At 47.1% G+C, this 26,478-nt stretch overlaps 2 protein-coding genes across 20 annotated transcripts in view; one reads left to right on the top strand and one right to left on the bottom strand.

Moving 5' to 3' along the window:
• Positions 1 to 26,478, bottom strand: part of LOC105418562 (WW domain-binding protein 11-like) — a 1,118,483-nt gene that overhangs the window by 78,839 nt on the left and 1,013,166 nt on the right. The gene's annotated exons all lie outside the window — the stretch shown is intronic.
• On the top strand, positions 1,415 to 25,855 carry LOC101063475 (RIPOR family member 3-like). Of its 13 annotated transcripts, none has more exons than XM_029826761.1 (24): positions 1,415 to 1,496; positions 2,655 to 2,753; positions 3,053 to 3,208; positions 3,295 to 3,373; positions 3,456 to 3,479; positions 3,559 to 3,612; positions 3,825 to 3,941; positions 4,031 to 4,094; positions 19,535 to 19,578; positions 19,646 to 19,771; positions 19,916 to 20,061; positions 20,189 to 20,315; positions 22,482 to 22,636; positions 22,843 to 22,933; positions 23,296 to 23,571; positions 23,640 to 23,779; positions 23,862 to 23,961; positions 24,218 to 24,344; positions 24,409 to 24,576; positions 24,659 to 24,823; positions 24,925 to 25,139; positions 25,238 to 25,321; positions 25,420 to 25,510; positions 25,580 to 25,855. In XM_029826761.1, the coding sequence occupies exons 2-24, from the start codon at positions 2,656 to 2,658 to the stop codon at positions 25,678 to 25,680; spliced, it is 2,748 nt and encodes a 915-aa protein (XP_029682621.1). In that variant the 5' UTR covers positions 1,415 to 1,496; position 2,655; the 3' UTR covers positions 25,681 to 25,855. The 13 variants fall into 13 exon arrangements, 9 of the variants coding, with proteins under 9 accessions (XP_029682621.1, XP_029682622.1, XP_029682620.1 ...); XM_029826762.1 differs by having other exon boundaries at positions 3,792 to 3,941; positions 23,383 to 23,571; XM_029826760.1 differs by having other exon boundaries at positions 3,792 to 3,941; positions 23,326 to 23,571.

The raw sequence follows: 26,478 nt of genomic DNA, 5'->3' as shown, positions 1-26,478 counted from the left end.
CTTTTACAATCAAAATTGTTTCAAGGTGCTTTCCAGAATCCCAGGGCCTAACCTCAGACAAGCAACAGTGGCAGGAAAAACTCCACTTTAACAGGAAGAAACCTTGAGCAGGACCAGGCTCATGTAGGGAGACGAGACGAGACGAGAACCCAGTGGGGGGGGTGACAGAGGCCTGTCAGGTGATCATGTTTCTGGACCCCGGCAGCCTCGGCCTCTAGCAGCACAGCTAAGATGTTAACCTGATGATTAGACGACCCCCTATGTATGATAATTTGTCTGTCGATGATAGTAACTGGAACTATAGAATTAGTAACAATAAATTAATGACAATAATTGTCATTAATGACAATTAGTAACAATAAGCTTTTTCAAAGAGGTAGGTTTTAAGTCTGATCTTAAAAGTAGCGATGGAGTCAGCCTCCCGTACCTGGACAGGGAGCTGGTTCCACAGCTTGATCATCATACAGGTTGTGCAGCTGTTTGCCGGTTCTCCCTTTTTCAAAAAATATCAAAAAAAGACAATTACAGGTGAACTAGGTGACAGTATTGTGCTCAGAAAGGACCATAATTAGCAGTAATGCCAGTTTTTACTTTGTTGGTCTTTGTTATTGGTTTGCTCCAGGGTTCTTTTGAACATTTCCTGTTCCACTTTTCTGTGGACTGTTTTAAGGTAGTTAAGAGTTAGGAAAGAGGAATAAAGAAGTATAGACAGCCAAGACAGTTTCGTACTGTAACAGTGGGGCTGTGGGACACTGTGGGATTTTGGCTCATTCCAGATGTAAAAGATGACTATTGTGGGAGATTCGTGGTGATACCTTTGGTACTGTCTTCTGACGTGGTGTGCCACTGGTTCTAGGACGGCTGTTGTCACAGTCTTGCGACCAAAGATTTTCTAACGATGTCAGAAATTTAGTGTGACCATCTCATAGTGTGACAGCTGCCATGACCTTCAACGCATCAGCAGGTAGCAGGAGCGTTAAATGCTAAACGCTGGCTGAACAAATAAGGACCTCCAACGCCCTTGAGAAAATCCCGAGTTGGCCCCCGTCTGAGACTGTATTCTCCTTCTCTTCTTCAGACTTTTCTGAGCACAGGAGAAGGCCAGCAAATAGGGACGTGCGTCTGTGTGGGATGTGTCAAAGAAAAGAAGAGAAAGAGATGTATAAAAGCAGAGAGAACAATATTGGACAGTGGTCGGGGGTCACGCAGAAGACCTGATATCTAGCATGAATGGATCTCCCTCACAATCAGACGGCGAGACGTCAGACGGAAGGAAGATGTTCTGGTGTTCCACACTGTGTAGAAACCCTCTCAAGCTGCAGCTGCAGGACGGTAATGTTATCAGCTGCCTGGCACGAAATGCTATCAGGACGGAGCAGACAGCTGACAAACGCACCCACCCACACACACACACACACACACACGCAGTACAGCTTTTGATATGACACTCAGGATCCTTCCATCGGGCAGAATAAATGCTTCTTCTCCCACTCAGGGTAAGTTAAAAACTCTCCTAACAGCTGATTGTTTTGAGGTTCTGCTGAATGTTCGGGTTTGGGTTTTGTTCGGACTCAAACGTGAACATTGAATGTTGTCTAAAAGATGAAGCAACTTTGCTGTTGTTCTGAGCCAGTTCGATGTAGGTACAGTTTAGACAGGAGGATTGATATGGACATTTATTTCCCACCATACAAGCAGGGAACCCATTTATTGATCCGAGGATGTCGGGGAACTAGTTTGCTGTTGCACAGAATTAACACTTTCCACCTGTTTTACTCCTCACCTCAAAACAATTGCAGTCCAAGCACATCCTAACATCTAACATCTAACTCCTCTCGCAGAAAAACTCAAGCTCAAAGCAAAACAAATCTAGAAGCAAAGTTGTTGGTTTGATTCCAGAGGTTGTTTGCCCCTGCCAGGCGCAGGGCCGGACCTCTGGGAACTGAACCGGAACCGCTTCTATTTGAATTTGTATCCCTAAGAAAAAAAGAAACTAACTGGACGGGACTGGAATGGTTTCATTTGAACCACCAAACTGACGCTGAGCAGTTGCTTTTGAATTTGAAAATTATTCGTTTGGAAGTTCGACAGTTTTTTTAAGATTCAGTTCTCAAAACTCTATTTCAGTTTACTTTAACAGACATCTGGGGGACTCCAGGTTCACAGCTCCAATATGTCATTTTTCAGCTTTAAAATAACGATTCTAAGCTCAATGAAGTGGAAGCAAAAGGTTAAAAGGCTGAGCGGTGCTGCAGCCGGAGCGGGGCCGCGAGTGGGCGAGGATAAACCCGCCGTCATGGAGAGCTGGAAGAGCTGGACGAGTGTCGGGTTCTCCTGACTCCGCTCAGCCCGAGTTCTCGAAACAGTGGAGCTGCCAAAGAAAAGAGCAATGCCAGATAAGCTGGGGCGGAATCTGCTTATTCACCCCGCAATCTCTTCCCCTCGCATCTTCGTTTGTTTTCTTCTCGGTTCCAAAAGCTTCAAATTCAAATGTGCTGCGTTTTAAAGACGGGGATTGATCCGGGCTCCGTTTTCCAGGTTTTCAAGTTCATTGAAGTCAATCACCGTAATCAATATAAGCCCAAAACGCTGGTGTGGTGGGAAGAATCGGGAGGTGGTGTCAGTCTTGATTCAGGTGAGTTTCTGTTTTCCAAGATGTCTTTAAAGCTGCAGTTTGACTCTGCCGCTGATGGACGTCCGGCCAATGGGAGCCTCTCCTTCACGGCTTTTAGCTCTCCAACTGGGCGGCAATGGTGAGACACGTTAACAACAATTAACAAAACCATTTCAAACCCAGTGGTGCTAAAAGCTTCATTCGAGGAAAGTCGTGTGAAGGTTTTTCCACTGCTCCGGTACGGAAAAACCAATGGGATTCTACTCTGATTGTCTGTTTCCCATAATGCAACTGCTCCAACGAAGGGGGGGGGGGGATCCTGCAACCAGCAGGATTTACTCTGGGTTCAAATGACTGGAATCTGTGAAGGATCCCTCCCTGATGGAGGGAAGAAGCCTCCAGAGACGAAGGGTTTCACTCGAGTGCGTCTGCTTTCAGGCCGGCGTCTGTTCAGAGCTCTTTTCGCTCCAAAACCAGGACGGGACACAGATCTGCCAGGATGCACCCGTGGTCCAGCAGGGAGGACCGAGCCGTCTGGCCTCTGCAGCTCCATGACGTTGACGCGGTTTTCCAGGTGCTGCTCAGAGGTCTGAGGTAATCCTGGGCTTCTCCCACAACAGAATCTGGCTCCTTTGTCTTCACCCAATAACCCCAATAATACCGGCCATGGCCGCCTGCAGGGAGATCCTGGAGAGTCAGCAGGGAGAGATGGACTTCTTAGTGTCACAGCAGAGGGACACCAAGCGGGACTCCAGGCTGGTGAGTGGGGGTGGGGGGTGGCGGCGAGGCTGGTCTAACCCTCTTTATGATGGACTCCTGTTCCTTTTCTGCCCGTCTCAAGGCCTTCATTTATGATCTGGAAAAGGTCATTCTTCACCGCTCATCGGTCATGTAGCGTCTTAAATTGCTCAGTCAACAAAGCCGTGGTGCCTTTGCTGTCCCAGGAGATACGAGCGCTGGAACGAGCCATTCGAAGAGTGGAATTTCAGCTCAGTAAGGTAGCTCTTTATTTACCCTTTCCTGCCCTTCTTTGGAGACATTTTCATCTTAACAGTGTGGAAAAGAGCAGCTTCCTCAAGTCTGGCCTTGACCCGTGAACAAGAGTCTGGGTCATAATGCCCCCCCCTGGATTATGAGGCGAGGCAGAGGTGACCACCGTCCTCTCTGGGCTCCACAGGTGGAAGAGCTTTACGAGCTGTATTGTCTTCAGTGGCGGCTGTGCCAGGGGGTGGTCAACATGAAGAAGGCCTTCGCCAGGTCTCCGCCCACCAGAGCCTGCAGAGAAAGCCTGCTGGAGCTGAACCGCAGCCACAGACACAGCCTCCAGGTGTGGACTCACACTTTGGTGAAATGTTGCCAGTCTCACGTGGTGGGAATCATCAAACACCAACCTGAGACCTTTTCCATGCGTTGCAGGACATATCAGAAATGGAAAGAGAGTTGGAGATCCTGCTTGGAGAGCTCCATATCAAAATGAAAGGTTGATGTCACCCTTTAGGATGCTAATTAGAGAAGAAATGGACCACTTCTTGTCAAAGTGACAGGTTGACCTTTCCCTGAACCCGCCCACATCTGTTCCCCCCCCCCCCCCCACCTCCCTTTCTCCCTCCCGCCTCCCGCCATTCTCCCTTGCCCACCTGTTTTTAATAAGGAAGGGCGGGAGTTACAAAACAGTTACAAATCAGTTTTGCCATAGTCCTGGCATATCCATCTGTGGGCAACATGAGTAGTTCTACATCCGTGATTGGTGAGACGGCTGTGACCGTTATAAGAGAATTGTGTGGAAAAGTAGTTGAAAAATCCACGGTGTTTGTACAGCGTTCTCAGGCGTCACCTTCTGAGCCTTTGCAGCAAGAATGGTCTTTGGAGCCTTATAATCAAACAGGGAGTTTTGGGTATGTGTTCCGTTACAAGACGGGGGAGTTGATTCTCTATCAGCGGGAAGAATCTTCCAGTGAGGGGCCTATGTTGTCGGCTACGATGTCTTCCAATGACTGGGGTGTGTTGAAACTGATCAAACCGGGAATGGTGTGTGTGACTGAAGAAGGCTGTGAAGAAAGAAACAACACAGAACAGAAACCTTCCACAGAACAAACATTTGTGAGCATTTGGTTGACGAAAACCTCGGGTACGGGAAGATGGTTCTATCGTGCTAGCTACAAGATGCAGATGGAAGAGATGTCAGGGAAACCGAGACAGTATTTTGTCTTGGATCTTTTTAACTCAGACTGTGGGGTTTTCAGCAACGTGTTGACTCTACCTCTTGCAGCATGGATCGAAAAGATGCATGAAATGGATGATAAAATCACAAAATTTTTTCACCATTGTCGTCTTTGGAACAACACTGTGGTGACGAAAAAAAGAGTCCTCCCTCGTGTAACCCCACACCCATATCTCAAATGTATAAAAGACGTTCGTCTGAACCATACGTTACCCACTACCGGAGTGAAACACTAAGGAGAGCATGTCTACCAACAGAAGCGTCAAGAGCGGATCTGACAATCCGAGCAATTCCTATCTGTGGGATGAGGATGAGACACAAGCGGAATGCCGTCAACGTCGGCTTCGGCCTCGCAGGCTGGACTTTGACTCACTCATCCAACGCTCGGATCCCACGGATTCTAACGAGTCTCTCACTCCTTGGCTAAGCCCTCCACCAACCCCACCCCTCGGACGCTCGGCATCGGATCCTGGGGTGTCCAGTCCTCACTCACCCTCACTGACACCACCCGTCAGAGACTCGGCATCACTTCCAGAGCTGTCCGAGTCTCTTCTCCAAGGCAGAGATCCTGCGCCGTCTCCGGCTTCTTCATGTCCAGGTTCTCCAATCTCTGTGAGCGGTGTGGAGAGTCTTTCACGCTCAACAACCCCTGATCCGCCTTTGCCCGACGACGCATCGGATCTCCCCGGGGCTGTATGTAACGGTGCTGACCAGCTTGACGGCTGGGCATCTGAATTCTTTGGTCTGGTAAAAAAAGGCGTTCTTCATCTACTTAGCGTCGTCCTGGACCTGTACAAGGGTGAGGTTTGCAACGGATGTCGGATCGACCACCCCAGCCAGCGCCAACACCAGTGTTTGGATGTGATCGAACCGGGTTTCTACCGCAACAACTTTTACATGTTGATGAAAAGACTCTACACACCCAAGTTCATTCCTGCTATTCAAAATTTCCTGAAAGCGTGCGGTGTCAACGCTGACTACGTGAAAGTCAAGATCGCCGCAGAGAGCCTTTTGCTCAAGCTGAAATCCAGCGAATTAATCTACACTCCCATCCAACAAATGTACGAGAGTATCGCCGACAACGACAGCGAGATTAAACAGGAACATCTGGACACGGTGACTCAGTACTGGACTGAAAACACTTATATCTGAAAACACCATTTTCAGATATAAAATGGGGAGCTTCTGGGGAAAAGTTGTAAACGATGTAGAAGGTGTCAAGATCCAATTGATCAAGGGTCAGATAATAAACATCTTGTACCAGGCTATTGAGAACAAAACGGCTTCAAACAAAAACATCTTGCTGGAAAAAACCAGAACGTGTGCAGGACCCGCACTTTGGGAAGAGATGGTAAATGACACGATGCTTATGAGCAAATCTGGATTGTCGGATTGTTTTAAAGTAATTTTTAAAGAACTGTCCAACGATGTTGTAAAACCATGTCATATGATAGCCTTTTATGCTTTGCTCATTGATGTGACCAGCAGACTTGTGCAAAACAACCGTTCTGTAAGCATCTTGGAAGAACTTGGAAAATTTCACGATGATATCTGCCTCAGTCTAGATCATAAAGTCTTAACTCAAACTCTATTGATGATAACGCATTGGTCTTAGACTAGTTTTTGACTATCTGTACTTTCACATTACAAATGTATTTACTCACAAAATGTGTATGCTAAAGATTTCTTAACACCTAATAAAAAAATAAATACCTCTCAAACGAGCATCCCTTCTCATTCTGTTTTCAACATGTCTGAGACACGCTTCATGGAAAAAGTGTACTATGATCCCGCGCATCCCGGTAGCCTCGGTGGTGTAGAGCGGCTCCATAAGGGGGTGCAAGAAGAAATGGGAAAGACGGTTCCTCGAGAAAATGTTAAAACATTTCTACAGGGACAGGACGCTTACACTCTACACAAACCGGCCAGGATACATTTTCCAAGAAACAGGGTTTTCGCCCCCCGCCCTTTAAACCAATTTCAAGCGGACCTGTGCGATATGCAAGCCCTGTCGGAGCATAATGACGGATATAATTATTTATTAACGGTCATAGACATATTTTCCAAAAAAGCTTACGTCAGGGCTCTGAAGAGAAAATCAGCGGCTGAGGTGGTAAAGGCGTTTGAATCCATTTTTGAGTCAAGTCAGACGCCTGAAAAAATACAAACTGATGCGGGGAAAGAATTTTTTAACAAGAGTTTTGAAGCTTTGATGAGAAAACACAATATCGTTCATTTTTCCACCGCCAGCCACCTTAAGGCCTCTGTGATTGAAAGATTTAATCGTACATTAAAAGGTAGAATGTGGAGATATTTTACAGCAAACAACACTCTGCGATACACCGACGTCTTACAAGACTTGGTGAAAAGCTATAATCACAGTTATCACAGCAGTATCAAGATGAAACCCGCTGAGGTAACCTCGGAGAACACTTTTAAAGTGTTTCAAAACTTGTACGGTAAATCTGAAAACCGACGGAAGGTTGAAACCAAGATGAATTTCAAGAAGGGGGACCTAGTTAGAATTTCAAAACTGAGAGGAGTGTTTGATAAAAAATATGAACAGAGTTTTACGAACGAGGTGTTTACGGTATCTGAACGCATCCCTCGCGACCCTCCAGTGTACAAGTTAAAAGATTACGATGGAGAACCCATCCAAGGGTCATTTTATGAGCCAGAGCTACAAAAGGTAACGATGGGGGAAGACAGACTTTTCCACGTAGAAAAGATTCTGAAGCATCGCGTCGTCAGGGGTGAAAAGCAAGTCTTTGTAAGTTGGAAAAACTGGCCGGAGAAATTCAACAGCTGGATCAAAGCCGCAGATTTAAAGAACGTATAAAAATCAACTCGCGATCGCAACGGATATCATTTCATCATGTACGGTCCGAAGGACGAGGGTTTTTTTATTACACGAGTTCCAGTTACCGCGTGGATTTGCCTCAACATATCGATTTAGAGGGAAGCTGGGAAGTAGCTTTAACGCAGATTTCATACCCGCACACCTTTTATCACCTTTCTCAGGAGGATGCCTACTTTTACTGGAGGGAAAACCCTCAAGAACCGGCCACGGAGAGCAAGGTGCATCGTCAAGAGATGAAACAATCATATTTCAACGGCTTCTCAGCCTTTAGATTCGAGATGGACGGACAATTTAGAAGAATAAAGTCTGATATTTACCTCGTCTATGACAGTCTTCTGAAAAGATTTGATTTCCAATCGGGAGGTAAAACCCACGTACTCTTCGAAGGACCCCTGGCATATTTGATGGGTATGAAATCAGGGGAATGGTTTACGTTTGACCAAAGGTATGCGTACTATCCCTGCGATTTACGAGCTGGGTTTTATCACATGTATTGTTACAGCGACGTAGTTGCACCGCAGATGGTCGGCGACGTTTATGCGCCACTTTTGAGAACGATTGATGTAAAAGGAACGTTCGGTGAAATCGTCACACAGTATTTCAATCCTGCTTACTATTTACCGGTGTCCAAAAACCACATTGAAAACATTCAGGTGGAGATAAAAACGGATCAAAACAAACCGGTAAAATTTTCATACGGCAAGACTATCGCGACTCTCCACTTTAGACCTAGAACTTGAACCCCAGGGTTATATATATTCCAATCGCCCGCGTCCTCATCATTCATTTTCAGGAGGTCGATCAGCTATCCACACACAAAGTGTTCAAGGCTAAGAGAAAAATAGAGAAAAAGAAAATGGCTCGGGTAGGTTTGAGAGAAGATCCTCACCGATTTGTACAATATTATGAGAGTCAAGTAGGGGGGAATTTGCCGGGGTTTTACGGTGCACCGGTCATGTACGGTCGGGGGATAGGATCTTTGTTTTCTAAATTATTTCGTTTCGTCAGCCCTTTGGCCAAGAAAGGTTTCGAAATAGCTAAACCTCATCTTAAAGCCGCTGCGAGTAACATCGCCTCCAACGCCGTCAAACACGTGATGGAACGGTTCGCCGGTGATCAAGAAGATGATCAAGAGATGAAGCAAGAAGGATCCGGGGGCATTATGGTGTTGTCGCGTAGGAAGAGAAGACGACCCCCCGGAGAACGCATCCCCTCGAGCTTTAATAAACAGCCGTTCGGTAAAAGGAAGAAATCAGTTGCAAAAGGCCGTCGTGTGAAGAAGAAGTCCGTCCGGAGCTCTGATATTTTTTAAGAATATCTTTTCTTTGAGAAAAAAGAAAATGGCTCTAGTACATCAGAAATCTCCAGAGTGTACTCTGGCCGAATTGGATTTATTTTCAGCACCTATGACGCAGCTGTCTATCGATGAAAAAACCTACACGGAAATTTCTCCCCTGTCAGCCATCACCGACGGGGGACCCATTGAGTTTTTCATCCCCGGAGACGGGGACCGGTATCTGGATCTGAACGACACTCTGTTGCATCTCCGTGTAAAAATCACCAACGCTAACGGATCGAACCTAGCTAATGACGCAGCGGTGGGTCTTATCAATTATCCTCTAAATACAATTTTCAGTCAATGCGACGTGACCCTGGGGGATCGACTCATCTCTCAGTCGAGCGCTACCCACCCCTATCGCTGCATGATTGAGACCCTGCTCAACTTTTCACCGGACACACTCTCCAGTCAGTTTACCGGGGGTCTTTTTTACAAAGATACCGCCGGGTCAGTGGACTCTATCGTGCTCGTGAACGGTCCAAATAAAGGGTTAACGAGGAGAGCCGCGTCCACAGCCCGTTCCAGAGAAGTACACCTGCTCGGTCCTCTCCACGGGGACATCTTTTTCTGCGAGAGACTATTGCTCAACTCTGTCGATTTGAGAATTAAACTGACGCGAACCAACGATGCTTTCTGCCTCATGGGGACGCGTGACTCTGCTTTTAGCCTAAAAGTACTGGGGGCTTCCCTATTTGTTAAAAAAGTAGCCGTGTCCCCTGCAGTCAGGTTAGGTCACGCCGCCGCCTTAATGAAGGGCAACGCTCTCTACCCCCTTTCACGCGTTAATGTGAAAACTTACTCTATTCCGGCAAACTCTAGGGTTTGCAACCAGGAGAATCTGTTTCTGGGTAGCATACCAAAGTACGTGGTTCTGGGTATGGTACACCACGAGGCTTTCACAGGAAGACGAGACCTGTCGCCTTTTAATTTCAGACACTATGACATCGAATACCTGGCTCTCTGTCAGGACGGCCGGCAAGTTCCGGCTAAAGCTTTCCAACCCGATTTTAACAACGGGGTGTCCGTCAGAGAATTCTACAACATGTTCCTGGCTACCGGGAGACATCTCAAAGATTTACCCCTGAGTATCAGCCGTGATGACTTTAATGACGGCTACTCTCTGTTTGTGTTTAATCTCAATCCGAGCGATGACAACGACGCACTGTCTACCGTCTCAAACGGAAACCTCAGGCTGGAGTTGAGATTTAGAACACCCCTGCAGCACACCGCGACCCTTATCGTCTACGCCTGTTACGATTCTATTCTGGAGATCAACGCCAAGAGGCAGGTGCTGGTGGACTATTATTAAAAGATGGACAACGTTCAACTAGAGAACCTTCTGCATAGCCTGCTGGGAGATGTGTTTTGCGGGGTGTGGGCGTCCGATCAACTGCCCATGCTGAATCCCTCTTTTAGAACCCCGGCCTACTTTATCGTCAACACACATCCGGCTCACATGCCGGGGGAGCACTGGTTAGCTTTGACGCTGGAAAATGGTGGCATAGCCACCTTTTTTGATTCTTATGGATTTCCGCCGGACTTTGATCACTACCCCCCGAGCATCTTACAGTTTCTGGAAAAACGTTCTAAAAACATTGAGTACCACGACGTTCAGTTGCAGCACCACATGTCGACGGTCTGCGGACAACATTGCATCTATTACCTCTGTCACCGCGCGTGCGGGCTATCTTTTGATCAAGTACTGTCTTTGTACAATGATGATGTAATAAAGAATGACTTCATGGTGTACGACTATGTGAGGAAATATCAGCGCTGTATTAGAAATAAAATCAATGGTCCCTCCAAGCAGGGGTGTTGTTTTTTGCAATGTTTTAAAGATTTTTAAAGTTTTTGAATGAATGACTGTACGCTCGAAAAAATGTTTAATAAACGCTTTATTGGTAAAAGACAAAACTTTGTGTATTACATTTATTCACGATGAAATGTTAATCCAACGCGGGGGGTCATTTGTTCGTCTTCTAGTTTTTGACGGTAGATCCGCAGGTGTTTCAGAGTCTTGAGATCCGATCGCATCCATCTTGAGGAGTCGGTATTGATTACGCGCTTTTGGGTTACTTATAGAAGACAAAGGGATGTTTAATTCTGAGAGAGTATTTAAAAAATGTGTCCATCCGGGAGGTTCAGAACCCTCTGATTTTTTCTTTTTAAAAGGAAACAAGAGTCGTTTGAATAGATCGATCATGTGAGACCCTTTTACAACGTTGCCCCGGTACACAAATTCCCCTTTTGTATTCCAAACATCGTGACGGTCGGATAATTTCTTTAAGACGTATTCGGCGTTCTTGCGATCTCGCGGTGGGAGGCTCTGCAACACGTCGTCGATGATGCTATCGGACGTCCGTACGTCCGTCCCAGAATCTGCCTCTGCCTCCGTCTTTGTCAGATTCTCTGTCAGATTCTCTGTCTGATCCTGCTTCACAAAGGTCAGATATCTTTGCAGTAACGCGTTATATTTTTTAATTTTTTCATGAGAGCTCAGCCCCTGCTCGTTTAAGATGGCTCTCATCCTAGCATCCAAATCGTCCTCCGCGACATCTCTGATGGACTGGGAGGGCCGCGTCAGGCGGTTGAGTTGATGAGGGGTGACGAGAAACATTTTTTGGGCCTTTTTCAAAGTCATTTTCGTATCAATCCTCCGACGAGGTTCCCGATCAAAGGTACCACCGCTGAGAGGAGAGGTAAAAGAAATCCGCCCGTCTGCTTCTTTAGAACCTGTTGCTTCCTCTTTAAACTGGTTCTTTTATCAGCCAACAGTTTGATAATTTTTTTCTGTCTCTTCAGTTTTTTAAATTGAGAAGGAGTCAGGGGGAGGTTTCCTTTTAGAAGATTTAAAGAAATCTCACACAGTGTCTGGATAAAATCCGGGGAGCTGTGAATAAGAATGTCTCTACGTTTCTTGGGTGTGGCACGGTACAGGGCCTTCAGCAGGGGTGCGTTTCTTTTATACGCGCTGACATGATGATCTACGTCGACGCTCTGGGGATGTAAACGGCCGCTTGCTGGTGAGGAAGCACACCCGTCCTCAGTCTGTACGGATCTGGGCAGACGGGGGTGAGATCCACTATTAAATACCCGTGAGGGTCTTTTGTGGCGTCTTCAAAACTCTCCAAGAAAAATGTCTTTTGTGATGGAAAAATCTGATGAGCCAATATATTCATTTGTAGTTTATCCCGTGGGTTTTTAAACATGACCAAATAATTGCTGTTCAAACTGATGGTGCGACTGTGTTTACCCTGGTGAAACACGTTTTGAGTCAACATCATAACACTCATGTTTCTGTGGTGGCGATACTGTGTAAAAATCTTTACCACTTCAGGATGGTCAGAGGCTTGAAAAATAACATCGTCCAAAATAATCAAATGCTTTTGATCAGGAGGAAACAGTGTTTCATCTTCAAAAGAATCAGGCAGACCTTTGACAAATTTAATGTTTTTAATCATCTTTTGCAGTTCAGCGTACATAGGTTGAAAAGAGGTATAAATCCACACGATATTGTCAGGTACAACATTTATTACACGGTCACAGTTTTCCAATACATTTTTTACAAAATAGGTCTTTCCACACCCGCTCGGACCCGCGATTAAACAAGAAAAAGGAAAGATAAACCTAGGATCAAATTCAATTTCCTGCATTTCTAATACCCGAAAGGCAGAGTTGTTCCGTCAGCAAAGAGTCGTCTTTTGTCATACACCACCCTAAATTTTTTATCAAATGACACATTTCTCAATGCGAAACCCTTTTTATCACGTCTGATGCTGTGTTGACGGATCTCGATCGTGTTTCCCTCTTGTTTATTACTCAGGTAACCCTCCACCAGCTCTCTGACACTGTCAAAGCTCACACGCTCACAAAATTCCCGGGTCTGAGTGATACCTTTCACACGCATGACGACTTTCTTTTTATTTCGTGTTTGGTACGTGTAACTCTTGGGACCCGCCGCTGCAAACTCTTGAATGCTGTCACCATCCAGTTCATCCGTCAGGTCACCTAAATAGTTACCCAGCTCTAGAGGTTTCTCACCCTCTTTGACCAGATAGATTAAACTATCTGTGTCGATGTAAAACACTCTGTCTTGTAGTTTTTCCAGATAACTGTACAGCTTCAGTCGTGCGTGTGCTGTGGTGAATGCTGCAATAAAAACATTACTCTGTTTACCTGGGGGTTGAACGTACCTGTCGGTGTATTTCCACCTGATGAGAGCTCTGTTGCTGTGGAGAACAGAAAAGTATTCGACTTTGTATTTACCTGAAAACATGTAACTAAAGAATTCTTTAGGATCTGAGACAATGGTGGTTTTAAACAAATTATCTCTCTGTGCAAACTTTCCCCACAAACTGTTGAGACACAATTTAGCAACCTGTCTTTTCACAGGATTGGTCTCGATTTTGCCAGCATCTAAAAGAAGGCCCTGATGCTCCTGATAGTCCCTGATGTATTTTTCCCTGCTCTCTCGGTCCGTCGCCTCAGCGGGGTAACCCGAGGCTTCCTGCTTTCCTTTCAAAAAGGTGTGTATGTAGTCGGTAAACACAGTGTCGCTGCTCTTGTCAAAGTGCCAGACTTCTGTAATTTTACCCACCCTGTACCCCACATCCAGAGCTTTGATGAATTCAACGGTGACCCAGACCCCCGTCAGAGCTCTGCCCTCATTGTCGTGTTCGCAGGGGCCACCCTCATTGTTAGTTTCGGCACAGGTGCGACACAGTGTAAAGAGTAATTTACCTCCCTCACTTTTGTGCGGTAACACGGGGAATAAAAGACCTCGAGGAGGATACACAGTGGCTCTGATGAAGCCGTAGTAGCTGCGTGGGTCCTCGAAATCTTTGTAGATGATCACGGGGTGACCAAAGGGGTAAGAGCAAGTACTGTTGACAAACGGGTACAGTGAGGTGACATCAACATAGTGGATGGTTTCATCGGGCGCTGCCGTGTGTCGCAGTTTTAAAGCGCTCGTTCTACCTCCGAAAAGTGCTTTTCGGGGGTTGAGAGGCTCAGGAGCGTTAAAGCAACGGAGAAATTCTTTAACCTCCGTGCATGTTGTTTTCATCTGGTTCCACGTGTGTTCTCTCATGACTACAACACGAACCCCATGTGTGGTCTGTAGCTCACTCACCCTCTTCTCACTTTTGTAGTGCAGTTCACCAAAGGTGACGCCTCTCATATCGCACTGTACTGTGGGATCAAAGCAACTGGGACAGCCGTGGTAAAAACATCCATGAAATTCCCAGACATGTTTTACACCGTCAATCTCAGCATATCCGTCTACGAAAAATGCACCAATCTGTTTTTCACCCATGTTTAGAGCATGCTGTATAAAGATTTTTTCTTTGTGCATCAACCATTCTAACCATTGAACCGATGCGCTAGAGAATCTTTTGCTCTGATTCAAATAGTTGTGCGGGCAGGGGATAGCCAGAGTGTTAGGAGTCAGATAATTGGTGCGAAACACCTTCATACAGGCTCCGGCTATGGCGATAGAACCAAAAGGGTCTACCCCCGTCTCACCTAGGAACTGATCTCTAAATTTAAGACTGCCCTGGGTGAGAATGTCAACATCATTTTTGCAGTACAGCGAGGCCTCCTTTTTGAAGTCAAAGGTACCGCGGCTGACCTCGTTGTACCACGGGTCAAATTCTTCCCGTTCGCGCACCGTCATGCGATCTACGTCGTAGTCGGACGGAACGGGATAGGGCCCCACGTAATTGAGGTGAATTTCTGAGCTAAATTTGTGTGGGAAATACCCCTTGGTCTTGTCAGTGAATCCTAAGGCTTTGGGCATAGCGCTGAGACGCATGGGGAGAAATGACAGGGAATCTATGAATTTGAGACCATAATGGGATTCCTCAAAACTGAGGATTTTACTCCCGTTCATCAGAATCTGTTGTGGCGTCACATCCAGTTCCAACATACCTTTTAACACCAGATAACTGTCAAACCCCTTGGCATTATGGGCTATAAAGATGTTCTGTTTGTATCGTGGCTTCCTGAAATGCAAAATAAACATTTTAGCACAGTCAAGACCATAAAACGCCTTCTCTTCACCTTTGGATGTTTTTGTATGCACTAAAAAAGGAACATGCTCTCCATTTTGACCCACAAATGTTTCAAAATCATAAAAAACCAAATCAGGATGTGAGATGTCTGGTTGGAGGGTAGGAATGTAACAACTATGATCGACTTTAGAGTCGCTCTGCAGTTTTTCACCACAGATTTTACATTTTTTCACCGCACAGCGATGCTTTGCATCGTCTAACGACAAATTGACACTGTAGTATAGTTCGCATCGTGCGCATTTTTTGATTTGGTCGCAGAGGCTGGACTTTCTGCTTGAACCGACCAATTTGTGTCTGGTGAAACAAGAGGGTGAGCGACACGTTCTGTTACAGTCAGAGCAAACCACTGTGTTGAACCCTTCTGTGGGGCAGGCAGGATCGTTGCACACTGCGCAGTAACCTTTACAAAAGTGGGTATAGGGGTGCTTAAAAGTCTTGTAACAATAATTACAGACTGACGACCCCAGGAAGGCTTTGAGATTTTTTATCCCATAATAGTGATTTTGTAGTAAAAAGAGAAACAACTGATTGGAACGATCAGAGAATTTTGTCTCATAATGTGAGAGGGGTTTACTGTGGCATGTTCTGTAAAACACAACAATTTTACGCCCCAGAATATTTTCAAATTTACCAATGTCACTGAAAGTGACGGGGGTCTCATCATTTAAACCAGCCTGATGCTGCAACTTCCTCGCAATATCAAGGCATTCTCTTTCAGTAAGTTTCGGGTAGATAACGTGAGCTAGACTGATGGCGAAGCAAAGCTGGTTGTCTCTGTTGTCTACGATAAATAAGTGACGTCTTTTTTTGTCAATGATTTCACAGTCTAGAGTTTTCTCCATCTTACGTTTGGCACCTCCTCCTGGGTTCTGCACCACGTGAAGGATGAATTCTATATTCTCATCCGATGAAATGATACCGTTTGACTGCACAATCCGATCTAGCATTCCATTAAAAGCCGGTAGAATATTTTCACCTTGTTCATCCACAGCAACTGTAACATGATTGTGTACGTTTTCACCCACCACCTCCAACTGTATTAAATCATTGCGACTACTATGTCGTCTGGCAACATCCACCAATTCGCTGATAACCCCTGTTACATCTCGATAGAATGTTGCAATGTCAGGCACATTTCCCCGAGTGGGAATGTTAAAGGAGCGTCTTGTTCTCCATGTGATAAAATCCTTAAAAAACCTCTCACCCCGCTCAGGAGAGAGATCGGATGGATTTTCTCCTAGCCCTCCTCCCCCTTGCTGAGGAGAAAGATGGGCTGAGGGGCTGCTCTCTGACCCCCCTTCTCCTGGCCTCTCATCCTGTTCAGGAGGGGGGTTAGGAAGAGCCGATTGTGTCTCTGCTGAATCCGTCTCTGATCTGATTGTTACCGCGTGTAAGACATGATCACTTTGCGTGTGGAGAGCTGATGAAGGAGAATGATTTTCAAACTCTACTGCATTAACTGCATTAAGGTTTTCGAGGGCATCATTTATGAGTTGTAAGGTGTCAAGTTCTAGGACGTTTTCATTTTGCTCTGTAAAATGTAAATTTATTGGAATGGAGATTGGAATTTCACTTAATTGATCAACAGCTATTTGTAAAGCATTCGGTACTTGATTAAAATATTCAACATTGAAATCCTCATCACTTAATTGATCAACAGCTATTTGTAAAACAATCGGTACTTGATTAAAATATTCAACATTGAAATCCTCATCCATATCTTAAACAAAAGACAGAAAAAGGAAAAAAAAAAAATTACAGCTTTTTCAACACTGTTTTAGTACCTTTGGTTACAATTGGAGGAAACAATATACCGTATGACATTATTGAAAATCTCCAGCACTACCTTGTCTTGGGGGTGTTGGGAATGAATGTAGCAGCCTGTATCCTCAGCCCTGTCAAAGAGCGGATCAGGAACGCTCTCGTGGTGCTCGTGCTGTTGTTGGGGATGATTGTATCCGGCTGTATCCCCGTCCACCCTGTTGAAGGACGGTTGACGAACGCTCTCGTGGTGCTTGTGCTGTTGTTGGGAATGATCGTTGCCCCCCGTATCCCCCTCCACCCTGTTGAAGGACGGTTCAGGAACGCTCTCGTTTAATCTCAACCCTGAATCTGTAATTAGATGAGAGATGAGTTATTATTTTTTTTTTATATATTATTATTATTATTAGTCAAGAAGATATAGTATAAAATATACCATCAAACAATCTCCTGACAATGTTAGACTTGTGTCTCTGGTTCCTACGTCTCCTTATCGGCCTCGCAGGTTCGAAAGGATCTGGTGAAAGCGAGAGTGGAGCTGCCGTGGGTCCCGCTGTAAGTACAGGGGTCAGAGTGGTACACGCTTGCCGTATTCTACGTCTCCTCGCAGGGGCAGAAGGTTCACGGGAGAGTGGAGCTGCCGTGGGAGTCACAGTGCTCAGAGAGGCGCACGTTTGAAGGTTCTGTTTTGATGGTTCTGTTTAGACAGAGGGGAAAATCGTTAAAATACAAATCATCAAAACGGCACATATTTTGTATATACTTCTAATCACAGATAAATATATTACCTTGTACAGTCGACTTCGGTCCTCCTGGCTGTCTCACACGTCTTCTGGAGAGTTTGTTCGTCTGCTTACTTGAGTCAGTCCCATGTTGAAGTGCCGAGGGTCTGCTCTCTGACCCCCCTATTTCACCAATTTCAGTTACACAGCAATTTGTCCCCTGCACGGGGGGTGGGGTTTCAGAACACAGCAATGCTTTTACTGCTTTTTCAGTTTCTTGGTTGTCTTCGGATACCAATCTTTCAGCCCTGGCTAACAGATCTGAAAAATGTATCATAAAAAGTTATATTTCAGCAATCTATGAACAACTGAGCTGTTCATAAAAAACAAAACAAAACAAAACAAAAAAAAAACTGTATGTAAAATACCAATGTCTGTTTGCGTGAGGGTTATTCCTTCAAACTCATCGGCGCTGACTTTAAAGATACAGAAAGTTACACTTAAAAATCTAGAATAAAAATAGAACAACTTTCAGGTTAAAAAGATCACGGCTTGCTTACCAGGATAAATTGGCATATGGTGAACCTCTACTGTAACTTCTAAAACACAGTTATTCGTAAATAGTAGTTAATCATTAATAGTTCATTCATTAATAGTTTTCTAAAACTATTTAGAAAACTACAGAGAAAAAGTTTGGGAAGAATTTGAGGCTTACCGGTAGTCATCTTTGCAGCCATCTTTGTTTGTTACACGCGCTCGCAGACGGTGAAGCTTCCGATGAAGTTCTGGAGGACTGAGCTAATGACTGTGAGATGATCATGTATATATTCGCTTTACAATGCTTGGCGAGAAGGAAAAAAAAAAAAAAAGTTGATTGGCGCCGAAAAGTCTGATATTGACGACTGCCCCGGTGGACCAACTGGTGGTGATGTAGCTCCCATGGGGATAAGTCCCTACACGGGAACTATACCAAACAACAGGTTCAGGCGATATAACTCATGTTAAGAATGTTTTTCTCCAGGAGGGCCTCCAGGTCTCCAGGGGATTTAAGCTTCTTCAGTTACACACCTCGGACACCGGAAGACAACGTAGGCCCCTAAATTTCTTACTTGAGGCCACCAACTCTTTTCTCTTTTCTTCTGAACCACAGTGTTAGGGTTCTAACAGTCTAACTTTCTCCAATAGTTTTCTCTTCTCTAGTTTTCACAAATGTTTCACAAAATGTTTGTTCTGTGGAAGGTTTCTGTTCTGTGTTGTTTCTTTCTTCACAGCCTTCTTCAGTCACACACACCATTCCCGGTTTGATCAGTTTCAACACACCCCAGTCATTGGAAGACATCGTAGCCGACAACATAGGCCCCTCACTGGAAGATTCTTCACGCTGATAGAGAATCAACTCCCCCGTCTTGTAACGGAACACATACCCAAAACTCCCTGTTTGACTATAAGGCTCCAAAGACCATTCTTGCTGCAAAGGCTCAGAAGGTGACGCCTGAGAACGCTGTACAAACACCGTGGATTTTTCAACTACTTTTCCACACAATTCTCTTATAACGGTCACAGCCGTCTCACCAATCACGGATGTAGAACTACTCATGTTGCCCACAGATGGATATGCCAGGACTATGGCAAAACTGATTTGTAACTGTTTTGTAACTCCCGCCCATCCTTATTAAAAACAGGTGGGCAAGGGAGAATGGCGGGAGGCGGGAGGCGGGAGGGAGAAAGGGAGGTGGGGGGGGGGGGGGGAACAGATGTGGGCGGGTTCAGGGAAAGGTCAACCTGTCACTTTGACAAGAAGTGGTCCATTTCTTCTCTCTAATTCATCCAAAAGTCCTCCTGTTCTAATCCCAAGATGAACCCAATTTCAGTCTAATGAACAATGTGTTGACATAGAGCCTTTAAGATGTGCGACCTCATTGTTATAACACTGTTATTACGCGCAGGCCTGATCGGTTTTGCACGTCTTTGTCCCGGAGACCAATATGAGGTGAGATGTTCGAGCCCAGATTCCCCGTTGATGGTTCTGTAACTGACTGGCATGCGCGGTCTCGCAGGTGACCGTGCAGCTGGGACGCCAGCGATGGAGGATCAGAGGAAGGATCAAGTCAGACGACACCCAGTCCTGGGAGGAGGAACACATGGTTTTCCTTCCCCATATCCACCGCAACTTTGAGATCAAGGTTGGAATTTGTTTGATTGATGGGAATATGGGTGGTGCCGACACCTGGAGCGCCGGAGCTGGCCTCTGAGGATCAGCAGCCCCTCTATGAGGCCTGCACCCTGTCTCCAGTGCACCCTTTAGTTGCTGTTTGTTTCTCTCTCAGGTGATGGAATTGAAGGGTCTGAGCTGGCTTCTGGTTGGCATGGTGACGTGCGCCAGTGCAGACTTCTTTGTGTCAAAGCCGCAGCTGATGTTGGTGGACATCACAGAGCTGGGAACCATCAAACTACAGCTGGAAATCGCTTGGAAGTACGGATACACACATGCACAGAATCCCAGTTTTCTGCTTCCCAGAAAGAACAAACCTTTTTGTTTTCTTAGGTTTCAAACCTGCCTTCCATGTTTGCTTATCAGTGTTTGTGTTTACACCCCCAAGTCCCTTTGACAGCGGCGAAAAGATGAAGCGGCTGTCGCTCAGTCGGCTCTCGGTGTCCGCCAGAAGGAATCCGCTTCACGGCCGGACAGCAGGACACAGCCCCTCTTTCACTGAAAAGTACTTTCTGGTGAGCTCTGAAACACGGTGACAGAAATCTCCTAACCAAGCAATGAAATGGTCGTGTCCTCCACCACGAGCGGCTGAAGGGGTGACATTTTTGTGGAAAATAGATGTATTTAGTCCTCAGTGGTGTGATTCTTTTTACCGTATTTTCACGACCATAAGGCGCACTGTATTAAAAGGCGCAGTCTCAGTTATGGGTGCTATTTCTGTATTTATAACATATATAAGGCGCACCGTATTATTAGGCGCATGCTGAAACATACAGTAAAAAATGACAACGGAAGTAAAACAGTGAGTTTCGACACATTTATTGAACAAAATATTCATTCTTCCGCCACAAAACAATCAAAATTTTCATCTTCTTTATCTGAATTAAACAGCTGCACTATTTCAATGTCCAACATCCCGAATTCCTCTTCTTAATCATCTGAACCGGACTCACCGACCGGTTCCGGTTCAGCATTTTGTGAAAGCTCTTCCAATACATGAAGACGGTATCATAGCCCATGCGTCTACAATCCACCCGCATATGGTGGCATAACCTGCCCGCCGCTGCCTCATAGTCTTTGTGAAGGAGTGTTCGCCTTCCGTCACCCAGCGCTCTGTCCGTTTCCGTGGCAGCCAAGAACCAAGTTGAACGACGACTTCTCGTGCCCCGTTGTGCGTATCGCCACCGTGCTGGTCCCTTTTTCTCCACGTTGGGGGTTGGGATGCCAAAAGTCAGAGGGATCTCATCCATGTTGGTGATGTGGCTGGGCGCGGTTATCTTGTCGCGGCAGTAGGTGCGGAAAATGGCCGCCCTCTCCTGGTTAGGGTTAGGGTTAGAGAAGATGGCCACCCTCTCCTGGTTAGGGTTAGGGTTAGGGAAGATGGCCGCCCTCTCCTGGTTAGGGTTAGGGTTAGGGAAGATGGCCGCCCTCTCCTGGTTAGGGTTAGGGAAGATGGCCGCCCTCTCCTGGTTAGGGTTAGGGTTAGGGAAGATGGCCGCCCTCTCCTGGTTAAGGCTAGGGTTAGGGTTAGGGAAGATGGCCACCCTCTCCTGGTTAGGGTTAGGGAAGATGGCCGCCCTCTCCTGGTTAGGGTGAGGGTTAGGGAAGATGGCCGCCCTCTCCTGGTTAGGGTTAGGGAAGATGGCCGCCCTCTCCTGGTTAGGGTTAGGGTTAGGGAAGATGGCCGCCCTCTCCTGGTTAGGGCTAGGGTTAGGGTTAGGGAAGATGGCCACCCTCTCCTGGTTAGGGTTAGGGAAGATGGCCGCCCTCTCCTGGTTAGGGTGAGGGTTAGGGAAGATGGCCGCCCTCTCCTGGTTAGGGTTAGGGTTAGGGAAGATGGCCGCCCTCTCCTGGTTAGGGTTAGGGTTAGGGAAGATGGCCGCCCTCTCCTGGTTAGGGCTAGGGTTAGGGAAGATGGCCGCCCTCTCCTGGTTAGGGTTAGGGTTAGGGAAGATGGCCACCCTCTCCTGATTAGGGTTAGGGTTAGGGAAGATGGCCGCCCTCTCCTGGTTAGGGTTAGGGTTAGGGAAGTAGCCGCCCTCTCCTGGTTAGGGTTAGGGTTAGGGAAGATGGCCGCCCTCTCCTGGTTAGGGTTAGGGTTAGGGAAGATGGCCGCCCTCTCCTGGTTAGGGTTAGGGAAGATGGGTTAGGGTTAGGGTTAGGGAAGATGGCCGCCCTCTCCTGGTTAGGGTTAGGGTTAGGGAAGATGGCCGCCCTCTCCTGGTTAGGGTTAGGGTTAGGGTGCGCAACAGTTGTCCTTATGGAGAGATGCCGCCTCCTCATAAAGTGAAAACACTAAGTTTGCTCGATTGCCATTTTCAGCCGCATATTCGATGTCCTGCAGTTTAAAGTAAGCCTCATTCATACGCGTCTCGCTTGACCGGCGCCATTTTAGGGGATCCTTACGCGTAGGTGTGCCGCTAATCGATTGGTGGAGCGTTTACCGTAGTGCACCCACCAAAGGCGCACAGCAGATTTTGGAACTCAGTACACACACAAGGCGCTCCATATTATAAGGCGCACCGTCGATTTTTGAGAAAATCTCAGTGTTTCAGGTGCGCCTTATAGTCGTGAAAATACGGTATATACGCCAAAATGATGCTGTATCTTTGCCCCGACGCTCTCTGGTGGATTGAAGGTCTGCGGGACATAAACACGTGCGCCTCTCGCCCTTTTCTCAGTCAATGGCACGTCGGCTGCAGGAGGTCGAAGGTATCTCAGCAGCTGTGGAGTCTGCGAGCCGTCACGATACCGGAGGTGTGTCTCCGCTCAGCTACCCCTTCAACATCCCAGACGCCACCTTTCTGTCCAGCAACAACCCTCAGAACGCCACCAGGTTTTGCAAGTTTTCTTTACACCTTCATTCAGTGCTCTGTACATGTAGGATGAGTTTAATATCGCCCGTGTGCACCATTAAGCTGAGGTTTTGTCATTAAGTTTACTGAATCTGTTCTCTGAGATGATCAGTGCATGTTACTGTTGATTAGAACAAACTGATATATGTTATTAATGCCACTGTTTTCCATTATGTTGGTGATGCAGGTCCAGCACACCTGATGTTCTCAGAAAGAACCAGGCAGGAGAACCGGGACCCGGGACACATAATACAGATCAAGATGCGGATGTTACACGGGTCAGAAATCGATATAAATTAAAAGTGAAAATGTGCATTTTAACAACTTCCCAGGAGGGGGCAGTAAAACGGTGTTTTTCTGCCACTAATATACAGATTCTTTATTCTAGTCACCAGATCACATTATAAATATTACACAGAGATTTTAGCACCCAGAATCAGAATGTAAAACTTTGTTCATTTAAAAAACAACAACAACAACCTTTTGAAGTAATTGACATGGTGGGAAGGTCAGCACTACTGTTCCAGTCTTGGTCGGGGGTGTCAAACCAGTGTGGAATCTTTACTTTTCTGCATGACATAAATACATACACCATACATTTAGATTAGCGTGGCTACACATTCTCATACCTCCCCGTTAGCTTGTGAGACCCTTCCCTTCGTTGGTCCAGGACTCCTCAGAATTTGAGCCACATTCCTTCCCTGCCTTGCCCACTGTGACTATTCAGCCTGCTGCAGCCTCGCCCTCGCCTGCTGCTGCCCCTCCGGAGACCAGCGTTGGCCAGCACAGGGCCCGGGCCCTCAGGATCGGGGCCCAGATATCAGAGCTCAGTAACCTGCTTCCCAGCCAGCCCTGCTCCGAGCAGGAGCTACGAGCTCTGCGGCACAACCTTTTGCACCTGGCGACTATTCTGAAGGTACCCCGAGTGGATCTCCGGGTGTTTCTGACCACCACATGTGCCCTGACACTTGCGCTCTCCCCCAGAACGACCTTTCTCTGTTGAGACCCTCCTCGCCACAGGAGACTCTGGGTTTAGAAGAAGTCCTGGGAAGCTTTGACTTCCTGTCACATGACATCAACGCAGACGAAGACGCTTCCTGTTTGGGTACCCTCAGAAAACCCGGGTGAGTTTGAGGCACCCGAACAACAAACGGACAATAAAACCACGGGGTAACCGCCTCTTTTTCTTTGGTGAAACGACGTCAGGTCTTTCCTGGAGCTGGACGGCGCATGGCTGACGTCTGGGGACGACGGTCTGGACCAGGCTCTTGAAATTCACCTGGACATTTGCTGCATCCTCCTACAGGTACAGCAAGCTCAGTCCTCACCGCTCTGAAAGGTCCTCGCACACACGTATTGGTGTCTATTTAGCCTTTGCAACCTTTTTGCTGTCATTTTAACGCTGCTATGAACACGGAGAGGGACGGGGCAACACCTCCGCCCAATCACAGAGCTGCACCCTGTTGCTTGTCTTCAGTTTTGAGTTCAGTAGTGCTGACAAGGGGAGCGAGGAGCTCGGGCCTGGACGCCATCCTAACTGCTGCACCGTGATCTTTCCCCAGAGGATGAGGGCGACCCGCTTCAGCCCCAGCAGACAGGAGCTACTGCAGGAACTCTCTCTCCAGGCTGAAGCGCTGCAGCGCGTCAGCCACTTGCTGCTGGAGAAGAACAAGATCTCTTCCACTGACAGTTCGTACAAGTCGTTTTGATCCGCACAGTTACACGGAATGGTTTTGAATGTGATCTTCCTCAGTCCTGCCGCAGGTCCAGAGAACCAGGGAGGTCCTGCTGTTCTGGGAGGCCTGTGTGAGCGGCAGCAGCAGCTCCCCCTTCCTCTGTGACGCTGACAGCTTCTGCGCTACGTTGAGGAAGTGTTTCACGCACAAGGTGGAGGCCAAGCAGCCGGGCCAGGCGGAAAAAGGTGCTCTGCGCACGTGGGAACGCCGCCGGTAAAGCTGCTGCTGCTTTAACTGATGTGGAACGTCGTGTCCATTGTGCCGCAGTGTTCTCCCGGCTGCTGGGGCAGCTCCAGGCGCCGTGTCGCACGGTGCCGGACCTCCGGCCCGTCTGCTGCCCCGACAGGGTCACGCTCTTCCAGCTGTCGGCGTACCTGAGGCGCTGGGGCGTCCAGGACCTGGGCGCACACATCACACGCCTCTCCAAAGAAGGTCGTCTAACAGTTCGGACGTCTCGACCGGGCGGTGCGGGTCTTTACTCATGGTAGTCCCGGCAACAGAAGGCGCTGACCCAATGTGTGCGTGTGTTTCAGAGCGCATCCTCTCAGCTCTGAGGAGCCCCAAAAGGAGGCGGACCCTGAACACGCTTAGGGGCCAGCTGGTGGCAGAACTCCTGCCCCTGGGGTGCACGCTGCAGACCCTCGCCGCCCTGCAGGTGGACGCCAACCACAAAGTCAGTAGAGCTGCCTGCAAGTGTCTCTGCAGAGCCGCCGGCGTCCAAACCTTCAGGAACAAGGTGTTTATTGAGGTCCAGTCCTGTTGAATCCTTTTAGCCGGCAGCATTGTCAGAGAAAAGGGCGTTACACACGGTATTTAACCGAGTCTACCTCCGTGCTTCCCTCTCAGGCTGTTATTTATTACACTGAGAGTTTGAAAAGTGATGATATTCAAACCCAACAAGGCTCCTGTTTGGCTCTAAAGTGTCTCAAGGTAGTGAAAACGCTCAGAAATGTACGTTCAACACCAACTGCTGAACAGGTCTCTCAGGTGTGTGTGTGTGTGTGTGTGTGTGTGTGTGTGTGTTCCAGGCGACGGAGAGCGTGGACCACATCACAGAGATGTGCAGGGCGACAGATGGAGCTCTCCGCAGCGCTGCTCGAGAGACCGTCCTCTCCTTTGGTACAAACATGAGCAATTTCTCATTTAATTTGCACTTAAACACACTAAACCTTCTTTGACGTCCTGTAGGTAAAAGGGGGTTTCAGGCCTTCCAAAGGATGGAACAGCTCCACATTGCTGTGGAGGAGGCTGTCTACATAAACCAGGAGACGGAGATCACCGTTCTATAGGGGATCTCTGCGGCTCGTACGAATTCACTCGTCATAATGACGATTGCTTTTTAAAACTCGCCCTAACCCCGAGGATCCTTCTGCCCTTTTCCTGCAGCTACAGCAAATGTAAAGCTTCATTCGTGTTGTTGTGACCGCCATTCAGACTGATGATAAACGTACTACCTGTACTACTGAGAGGTTCTTCTTCTTTCTCTGCTCCTGCGGCATTACAGGCAGCTGTCGCCCTCTAGCGGCTGCACGGTGAAAGTGCTCGCCAGGAGTCGCTGAGCAGGCTGTGTGTGCGTGTGTGTGCGCGTTTGATTGTTCAAGAATGTGTTATATAGTGTTTAAATCGATATAAACAGCCGAGCAGAACATAGAGAGGACCTGTTTTTTGTTCCAATAACCCCAGGTAAACAATCTAGTGGTTTAAAACAGCCCCCTGAATAGCAGAATAGTATTATTATTAAATAATTATGGTTATAATTATGATTATAATCACGGATCAAACTTCAGAGGATTCATCTCGTGTCCTGCTGAGATCTGCTCACACCACGGTGAAACACGCTGAGAAGAAAACCTTTATTTAAATTAAAACCAAAACTATAGTGTAGATTTGAGCAAAAATAACAGCAGGTAGAAGCCCATGAACATGGAGTGGTTGAACCACAGCGCCGGGTTGAGCGGCTTGGGGATGAGCAGCACAGGAAGTAGCCACTGTAGACAATACATGGTTGAGCCGCACTCTCTGGGATGCTGACCGAAGTGAGGCGTCTCACAAAGATTCCACTTGCAATGGGGGGGGGGGGGGTCTAT

The sequence above is a fragment of the Takifugu rubripes genome, chromosome 19 (assembly GCF_901000725.2).
Source record: "Takifugu rubripes chromosome 19, fTakRub1.2, whole genome shotgun sequence".
NCBI classification, from domain to species: domain Eukaryota; kingdom Metazoa; phylum Chordata; class Actinopteri; order Tetraodontiformes; family Tetraodontidae; genus Takifugu; species Takifugu rubripes.
This window is presented reverse-complemented; position numbering and strand designations above follow the sequence as displayed.

Excerpts from the sequence above, each read along its gene's own strand:
- LOC101063475 (XM_029826758.1), top strand. The coding sequence starts at position 2,656 with ATGTCTTTAAAGCTGCAGTTTGACTCTGCCGCTGATGGACGTCCGGCC. Across the intron at positions 3,942-4,030 it reads GCCACAGACACAGCCTCCAG|GACATATCAGAAATGGAAAG; the intron begins GTGTGGACTCAC and ends CATGCGTTGCAG. Across the intron at positions 24,345-24,408 it reads CAAGATCTCTTCCACTGACA|TCCTGCCGCAGGTCCAGAGA; the intron begins GTTCGTACAAGT and ends GATCTTCCTCAG.